Consider the following 10,142-nt stretch of genomic DNA (forward strand, 5'->3'; position numbering starts at 1 on the left):
CTCTACCTCTCTCTCTCTACCTCGTTCTTCGTTTCGCGTTTTTGTTGTTCTTCTCTCGCCCACCACGACTCCCCTCACGTTCCCTCGCGAACATAATTACAGATTGCGAGTTCCAAGCCAATGGATAGTCAATGGCGAGCCGTACTCCGAGACCCCAACCTATCATCACAAGCCTTTGGTTAACTCAGACCTCGAGAAGAGATTTCGAGGTTCCATGGTATCCGCACGCTTTTCAAGGGGTTTCAACCGCGCCATTTGTCTAACCCTCGATCGTTCCAAGGTGTCTTTCCATATCAATGGGAGATGATTCAATTATTTACTAACTCTTATTCGTTCTTTCATTATTTAATTATATAGTATATTCCTCACGTGCAAAGAGGATAGATAGAATGACATATGTTATTATCATTTTGATATACATAATAAAATGTCACTTGATATACTTTTAAAATATTGTTTGATTAGATGTATACAAAAAATATTATAATTTTAATATCTTGAAAAAAAGAATAAATACCAATAAATGATATGTACACAATCAATTTTTAAGAATTAAGAATTAAAAAAAATTTTTAAGTCACATAAGTAAAGACATTTTTAAGACGTCGTCGCGGATTGATTTTGATGTAGCTCGAAACAAACTCCGAGCTTCAAGTATTCCGACTACGAAGTACGTTAAGATAATTCGTAAGCAGCCGGCTGTCGCGTGAGACCGTGGAAATGGTCACTCGTTACGTGAGTAACGATCCCGACCGCGATGAGGAGTAGGTACTTGCGAAGTCTATGGCCACTCACGTGACGGTCTGGTATACACATGTGACCGGTCACACGCACAAGCGACAACTTTCTGGAGGATAATCGTGCACGTCGAAGAGGTACTTGCCGCGGCATTCGACGTTCTTGAATAATTGATCGAAAATGTAGGACGAACTCGCGACTACAGCCGCAATAAAGTGGAACGAGCGGGTGTTGCACCGGTGATAGTGGACGTGGTCATCCGCCTTTGAGAGCGTAAAAGCTGAAAGGTCAATGGACAGTCGCGAATTAATGCGTCTTCTGGCGAACGTGACGTCGATGGTTAGACTCTGATATTATAGTTTTCGAATACACGATTGCAACAATTGCATATGTGGAAAATTGGGACACTGCCGATCTTAAATATTATTGGAAAATTCAATTTGATTCGCTTGGAATTGAATTGGACTCATTGGAAAATTTGATTTGATTTATTCTAAATTGGACTCACAAATATCATATCATTAACTAATATATTTTAATTAATAACTGATGTATTTTCGAATAAAAGTATCTTCTATAATATAAGATATGTTATTCAACATAAATCTAATTTCTCTTTTAAAATATTAATTTGGAAATTGAAGAAAAAAAGCAGAATAAGTTTCTCTCTAAAAAAAATTTAAAAGTATCCGTATCTTTAATAATATTTAAAAAAATTTTTTATTAAAATAAAATTTAAAATATTAAAAAAAACGTAATGAAATTACATCTTTCGGGTTGTCTGTTTCAATCTTCTTTAGTTATATTACATATAACATTATTTTATGAATTATATTCATTTTTAAGATAGTAATTACGATTGTTAAAAATAAATAACTATTTGACAAATCATAATCAGAAATTTTGAAATAAATATTATATTCTGTTTTACAGAGATCTTAGCCACAATCAGATTGCCACCATAGGACCGAAGACTCTCAGAGGAGTGTCCGCTCTCAGACATTTGTAAGTATCTTATCGGATGTGCTTGCCACAAAGACAGATTGTTCCGTAACAATCTCTCTCGAGACCATTTAGTCACAGTCTAGTAGCTCATTATAAACTATGCTCAAGTTGTTTTACATATGACAACTCTACTCGCATTACAGATAAAGCTCTGATAAAATTTCAGATAAAACTCATGAGTTGAGCTAGTATTTCAAATCTACTGTAACGTGTATTATCCTATATCTTTCTACGTCACCTATCACGTCAGTTTAAGTAGTAAAATATTATATGGTCAGACAACTCTAATAGTCAAAGCGTAACATAATATTTTTCTGAAATGTTATAATTTATCTCTCTTTCACATTATTTTATGTGAGAAGTTTAAAGAAATTAAATATTTTATTAAAATTTTACTTTTTTTCCTTATAGATTACTTGACAATAATGTATTGACTTGTGTGGATGAGGCTTCGATACGAGAATTGAAAGATTTGGAAATATTGTAAGTACACGAATTCGTTAGGTTATGTATTTAAATTATACGTTTTCCGTCAAAATTATTGAGAAATTATGCGAGAGAAAATAGAAATTTGTCAAATAAATTATTCATTTTAGAATGCTGAATAATAACAAACTTATAACGCTCGGCAAAGAGATATTGAACGGCTTGTCGCATTTGCGAACTTTGAAGCTTGCGGAGAACGCATTCGCTTGCGATTGCCATTTAGCATGGTTATCGCGTCATTTGAAGACTTATCCTCGCCTAGGGCAACATACACGATGCGCATCTCCGGCTCATCTCAAGGAACGCAATCTCGCCGAAGTGCAAGTGAGTCTGATTAGAGTTATGTTACTATCTATTGAATTTCAGTTTGCAAAACCCACAAAAGTTTATTTCTTGTCAGAATCTATGTACGTGCGTACATATTAAATAATGCATAAATATGTCAAGTCTTATTTATAAACGTATGTTAGAAATATGTTCTTATTAAATTACGTTTGTGTGTACACGTATAAAACGTAGTTTAGATCTTTTAATATACGGAGAAAAATGTGATGAAAAAATCGAGTAATTTTTACTTTACAATTAGTAACAAATATTGTGGCTATTTTTATCGATCTTATAACAAACTCTACTTGTCTGAAAGTAAAAATATTAGAGATGTAAAGTAATAAGTATGTTACAATTATAATAAATCCATTTAAATAATAATAATTACCTTAGTAAGTAAATTATATACAGTAAAGTAAATTATATTATTTTCAAGACTATGAGCACGAACAACTCTCAAAGTTTATTTTACGAAATGTAAAAAGTATCTTACAGTATTATTATCGATAATTTACCAGAAAAGTAAAATAAATTTTACATAAGTAGGCGCCTGTCTTCATATAAACTTATTAATTCCATTTTATTAGAACTCTAGTACATATTAATTACTTTACATTTTCCTCCGTATACAATATTATTTCAATTGTGTTAACCATTGTACGAGAAAAAAAGGTTTCTATAAAACATTTCTGTGATCGTTAAGCTTATCGATATCGTTTCTCGTTAACCCACTTCGTGCCTAATACAACTTCTAAACCCATTGTTTGCAGGAGCACGAGTTCAAATGTTCGGGTCTGGTCGAGCGAACGGGATCGGAATGCAGCGCTGAGCCCCAATGCCCGCATCCTTGTAAATGCGCTGATGGGATCGTCGATTGCAGAGAGAACTCCTTGACGAAAGTGCCAACCCACCTTCCCGAGGATACCACAGAGTTGTAAGTCGCGCCATGTTCGCGCATTGTGTATCTGTTCTTCATCTGAGATTTATTTCCCGTTTACAAACCGTACGCGCGCGCGCGCGCGCGCGCGCACACACACACACACACACTTTTTATTTAAATTAATTTTATTTATAAATTTGCGATTTTATTACTAATTTTTTAAAATATAATCCTATGTAAAGCAGAGAAAACCAAATAATTTTATAAAATTTATCAAGATTGATAATATAATGTATGAAACACAGAATAATATATTTATTTGCGTGGGAAACGGTGGAGGAGAGTGAGAGAGAAATACACGAAACAGTATAATGCAAACGAGTATAAAACAATCGATAGCCTTGCAGCTTTACGAAACGGCTACCTAGCACAAATGTGCAGATTTGCTAACTTATTTGTATAATTTGTTTTTCTATAACTGTCTGCAGGCGGCTGGAACAAAATGGCATTACGGAAATTCCACCAAAGGCTTTCTCGCCATATAGAAAATTGCGAAGAATGTGAGTGATGTTTGTAATTGACTTACTTTAGTACATACATATATACAGATCGCTTTTGCGCATGTTGACCGCAACATTTAATACTTTTATATGTTTCCGGTTTCCCGTCCGCAGTGACCTGAGCAACAACCAGATAAAAAAGGTAGCAGCAGATGCTTTCCACGGATTGAAGTCCCTCGAATCGCTGTATGTATCTTTTTCTCTTTACTGATACATTTTGAATAACATTCTATTCTATTTTAAAAAACATTCTATTCTGTTTTACCACAACGACAAAAATATATATTTGGTTGCAGAGTTCTATATGGCAACAAAATCACTGAGCTACCAGCTGGTCTTTTCCAAGGCCTTACAAATCTGCAATTATTGTGAGTAAATAATGAAAAAAGAGAGAGGATTGTAAATTTAATGAATAGAATTTAAAACTAAAACGAATTGCACGAAAGTCAATTTTATTAAAGTTAAATAAATTGGAATAGATATAATTTTCTATTGCATGATGCGAGGTCGACTTTAAGAAGGCGAGAATTAATAATTCATATTAGAACCACTAAAGAAAATGTTTTTATTCATAGTTTCACGTATTGTTCTCGCTTTCCCGTGAAGCATTGCAACGAGGCAACTGTTGGAAATTATGGCGAAACTTATTGTTTCAGGTTACTGAATGCCAATGAGATATCATGCATACGAACAGACCTGTTCAAAGACTTAACCAGTCTTACCTTGCTGTCTTTGTACGACAACAATATACGTTCGTTAGCTAATGGGACTTTTGCCAACCTGCGGAGCATTAAAACACTGTTCGTATTATACAAAACTGCATAAGTTCTGACAATCATTTCCTAATTTGGACGAAAAATGTGTTTGTCATTAAAATAATTAACGAAGAAGATATTTCGTACCACATTTTAAAGAATCTGCAGTCAGTAATTCTTTTTTTCGCAGACATTTGGCGAGGAATCCGTTCATCTGCGATTGCAATCTACGCTGGCTGAGCGCGTATCTTCACGCGCATCCTATAGAGACATCCGGCGCTAAATGCGAAACGCCAAAAAGAGCGCAGAAACGGAAGATCGATTCGATGCGGGACGACAAGTTCAAATGTAAGGGTAAGCACAATTCGACTTTCCGGTATATCTCTTCTTAACACTTCGGCAGAGTAATGTACAGGTCGGTAGTCTATGTGGAGGAAAATATATTGCACGATGAATGTAAATAGGTCCCTATTATCCGTTGACTTGCATTTATAATACATTTCACGACATCTTTAAATCTTTGTATTATCATATATGTAATTACATTTATATTCATATCTGTATGAAATTCATCATCTATCACCTTGCATCAATATAATTTCAATAAATATCATTTTATCGTCTATCTTACATCAGCTTTTAAATGCTAAAAATTGAAAGTAGCGCTTACCTTACCATATGGTATATATGGAAAATGAGAGAAAGCGAATAAGCAGAATGGAAATCGGATTATATTACCATTTATAAATTAATATTCGTTCTTTCGCTAAGAAAGGATATATCGAAAGCCGATGCCAAGCTATTGAATTGATCAATCGTGTCACTTTATTACCAATCACATGTGATGGTGTACGTGCCACATTCGAACAACCGATCCACGGTTTCCATTTTCACTCGTGTGAAATCACCCACCATCGTTCCTGTTGCTTCCAATGCTTCTTGCATTACATACCCAGACACGTACGTCTTCTCCTTTCTCTCTGTCTCGATTCTTCTTCGTTCTTGTCGACACGTCCGAAACAGGTGACCAGACGATCTATATAGGTACTCTCGCACGGTAGGATAAATGCTGGTCACTTTGTTGGACGTATGTAATTGCCGATGGATGTATCTTGCTAACCGTAATACCGCCCACGGTGTGCATTAATGTCAGCTGATGTTATGTACATTCGCAAAGACGCTTGTAAACTCGTTCATGTTCGCATAATGATAATCATTTAGCAAAACGAAGCTGCATACGGATGATTTACGTAGATAAAGATCGTGCCCTAAGAGGATGTATTTTTTGAAATTTTATTCTTCCGTCGATATACGAGGAGTTTTCCTGTAAATTATTCACGGAAGATCATAAGAAAATATTTGAGCATATCATAGCGTTAAAATACGAATATATTGGATAAAGATAAAGAAGCTATGATTTATTGAGAATTTGAACAAATATCGTTGTTTTGATACTTTTTAAATTTTAGGAAGCTAATTAAAAGTATTTTAACGATAACAATATCAAAGCAATATTTATATTTTTTATAACTAAAAACTGTTCTTCGACGTTATATATTATGCTTTATGCGGACGTATGATGCACTCATAGCATGCTTATTATATCATAGTCCGTAAATTTTGATATGCAACTTCCGGAATTACAAAAATTTTATCTCTGTTATTTTCATCGCGCAGTGGTTTATCTTGTCTTTTTGCAACACCCCCCCGTAATTCTAGGGAAATTTATTGCAACCGTACGAATGTCCCTTCTACAGAATACATCTTTTACGACATGTTTTTTGCGGAACTATCCGTGTTTGCCGTATCCGTTTGAGAATAATACCTAGAAGTCTCTAACCTTCCTTTATGCAGCCTCAAGTTTCACTCGGATGCACTCTCCTTGTACGCTATACTATTCTGAAAAGCATATGTACTACTGTACATACATATGTGTACACGCGGTTGTACAGAGGTTGAAATGCAAAAACCCAGCAGAACCGCGCAACATCTTGCTTGTTAACATTTTGAATACAAAATAGCCACACAGATTTTATATATAAACAATGAAATTATCTCGCGACTATATTAATTAATTTATCATTAAACATCACATGTTATTGGTATAAACTTATATTAAACATATATAAATATCGATGTTGTTAAAGATTTACTTTGAACGATATGTGTAATGTATTACATTGATTTATTTAAAAAAAAATACGAAACAATTGCATATAGAGACAGCTTGAATATAATTAGTATCACACGGAAAGAACGGTTTTGCTAAAGTATCTAAAAATTTAGTTAGATATATAGATCTGAATAATTTTGTTGAATCATTAAAATAATTACGTTGAAATATCAAAATAATATACAATATTATATATATATATATATAAAATTAGGACTCTCAAATTGATTACTGAAATATATCGTTATTTTGATATAGACTAATAGAATTATTCTCAAATTTATATTTAGCAAAATTTTTAGATAATTCAGGAAAACCGTGCACTGAAGAAAAATAATATCCAGTGTACGTTTTTGCAACTTACTCCATACACATGAAACTCAATTTAGAGTTAAGAAAAAAAAACTTGGTAGCGCATATGTGCACTTATGCCAGTATAAATGTGCGCATAACTGCTACGTATAATTCTGTAAACGGGAACTTACGTTGCGAACGTTAAACTTGTAGACAACTTCCGTAACTTGCATCTCCGGTCACGGCAAAAATTTACACGATATCCTTGCTTCTGCATTACGAAGGATTTCGCGAGAATTAGAAGGAGAGTGCTTCGTAGAAAGAAACAAATGTTGCTCCTTAAGCAGCACTTCCATCCGAATACGTAAGAGTACTGGCGAAGCGGACGGTAGAAGAAACAACGGAAAATAATCATTTTTAACTTTACTTACGGAAACGCAAATTTATTTTTATTATTTATATTTCTCTGTCATTATTGTCTCAAGCAAATTTTTGTCAGTTTTATTTTTCACATAAAATATAAATGATTGTACAATAAAAGCTGTACTTCTGTGAGATATCTGTTTTTTATCATTTATTCGTTGCATTATTCTTCAATACAAAAATAATGAATATTTTTTTAATCATCGTTACCAGCAATAGCTTTTGATATGTAGTTTTATTTATTTATAAAAGCATACGACGTTGAAGGGAAAAATAAGCAAATACACATTCACATTGGAAAAGAGAAAAAAAATCAGTTTTTGATGACCTTTAATCTGACTTCTTTCTCTTTTATTGACGAATAAAAACCACTATTGTATTAGACCGCCGCGGAGAAAGCACAGTCGCTATGCGAGATGTTAAACGGCATTATACATGTTGCAATGTGTATCGTCGATATAATTACGTATGCGTACATCACACCCGGCAATTTGTAATGTGGTGTATAATACGATGATAAATCATTTCTGCCGTAGTCGCACTCATACATAAACATATTTAACCCTCAACACTAACGCACGACGTTAAACACTCGATTAACGTGCAAGTACATATGGCATCATACGTACGAGTGATTTCGTTTAACGACGCCATTAATTACACTGTTCATTATCAAAATTTATCGTTAACGAATCGACATCATCATCATTATGTTTACCATATAATTATGTTTGACCACAGTTTTCATGAAAAAATGCAACATTTATTTGTGGCCGAGACATCACACGACTGCTTTGCGCACGACGTGTATATATTATTCGCGTCGTATGTCGGATCAGGAACATGATCGAGTGCGGAAGTGTTGTTCAGGCGCGATTGTTAGAATTTGACTCCATCCAGAAACTTTGTCCGCAGGTGACGAGGAACTGCTAACAAAAAGAGCTGGCGAATGCATTCTGCCTGGCGCTTGCCCCGCGCAGTGTACATGCAATGGCGCGACGGTCGATTGCTCCAACAAAAGATTAACTGCGATACCAAAAGACTTACCGCTTTACACGTCGACTTTGTAAGTATATACTTCTCTTAATTGGCGTGTTAAGTTACCCACGTATGAAATCTAGAAAAAGAACGACTTTGTTAATCCCAACTACTCACTGATGCTATCGAAGTCCTGTCAGATAAACTCTGCAAACTCCGTTTTTCATCATTGATGAGTAAGTCGTCGACAACGAAAAGACTCGACAGGCAAAAGATGTATCTTTCATTAAAAAATTTCCTTCAACAGTATTTTACTTATCGTTACTTATCGTTACTAAGAGACGTATGTGGGCAAAATGAGAAAACTAAAGGCGAACTCAATTTATGTCATACAGGATGTAGCAGCATCCGCAATATATTTCGTGCAGTTATGTTTGTCATGCTGAACGCACTTGTACCGCGAACATTTTTAGTGCCTCCCAAAATACTATGTGACATCGCGCTGATGAAGAGGTAGTCGGTTGATATAAAAGGAAAGGAAAATCTTCTCAAAATGTTTATGCTTTCGATATTCGAATACTAAATAAGCGTTCGGTTTGCCAGGCATTCTTGCCTCTGATCGTAATTAAAGATATAACGAGGCGCTTTTAATGAATAATGGGGAATAATTATACATTACAATTTAGTAATAATTATGCTACTTTTAATAATGTTTGCAAGTTGTAAAAATTATTTACTCCTCTAAATAATAAATATTCTAAATAATAATATTACATTTATACATGCAGTAAATATCTATATTAAGTAGCAATATTAACAATATTAAGGAATGAGATTATGGAAACAATATCGATAAATACGATAGTAATCAGCATTATGAGTCCTAATTATATCTAGCTAATAACAATTAGCATGTTAAATATAGACACATACATGAATTGATTATGATGAATTGCAAATTGAAACTATAAAACAATATAATCTCAAAAGATAATCTCAAATAATTTAAAAAGTATGATTCAATTGCTCATATAATTACACTAGGTAATGATAATGGAAATAAAAAGAACGATATAGTAAAGATTATTAATCCATTTTGAATTGATACGTCGTTTTGCAATTTTGGCTTGCAAATAGTTATATTTCTAGTTTACAATTATTTTATAATTAGTGTAACATTTTATTAAATAATATTCTAGATTATTATTTTTTTATGAGAAAATATTTACTTCAAATTGTTGAGTATTGGACAAGCCAATCGATCGGTCGAGACGGTCCAGACGAGTGGTTAGGATGAATATTACTCGTCTGTAGAGAATTCTCATCGCTCAGTTCGAATATTAATTCGATCGTTGAACCAGATAATCACCTGATTAAATCGTAGAGTGCAATGGGAAAAGAACAATGTGATTGGACTATTATTCGCAGTAAATTACGCATCTGATTTGTTCAATAAATCGACGTTTTATAAAAGAAATTAATTTTTCAATATCATCTAATAATCAATATATTAGCCCTTATAA

The 10,142-nt window shown here is 33.7% G+C and overlaps 1 protein-coding gene across 1 annotated transcript in view; it reads left to right on the forward strand.

The window, feature by feature from the left end:
* The window catches only part of LOC108753776 (protein slit), a 351,622-nt gene that overhangs the window by 323,810 nt on the left and 17,670 nt on the right, over positions 1 to 10,142 (forward strand). The window contains exons 4-13 of the mRNA XM_018495665.1: positions 1,672 to 1,743; positions 2,155 to 2,226; positions 2,340 to 2,553; positions 3,327 to 3,490; positions 3,925 to 3,996; positions 4,111 to 4,182; positions 4,293 to 4,364; positions 4,653 to 4,796; positions 4,942 to 5,105; positions 8,557 to 8,707. Coding sequence (XP_018351167.1) covers positions 1,672 to 1,743; positions 2,155 to 2,226; positions 2,340 to 2,553; positions 3,327 to 3,490; positions 3,925 to 3,996; positions 4,111 to 4,182; positions 4,293 to 4,364; positions 4,653 to 4,796; positions 4,942 to 5,105; positions 8,557 to 8,707 — 1,197 coding nt within the window. The remainder of the gene's footprint in view (positions 1 to 1,671; positions 1,744 to 2,154; positions 2,227 to 2,339; positions 2,554 to 3,326; positions 3,491 to 3,924; positions 3,997 to 4,110; positions 4,183 to 4,292; positions 4,365 to 4,652; positions 4,797 to 4,941; positions 5,106 to 8,556; positions 8,708 to 10,142) is intronic.

Source organism: Trachymyrmex septentrionalis, unplaced genomic scaffold (genome assembly GCF_001594115.1).
Source record: "Trachymyrmex septentrionalis isolate Tsep2-gDNA-1 unplaced genomic scaffold, Tsep1.0 scaffold71, whole genome shotgun sequence".
In the NCBI taxonomy this organism is placed as follows: domain Eukaryota; kingdom Metazoa; phylum Arthropoda; class Insecta; order Hymenoptera; family Formicidae; genus Trachymyrmex; species Trachymyrmex septentrionalis.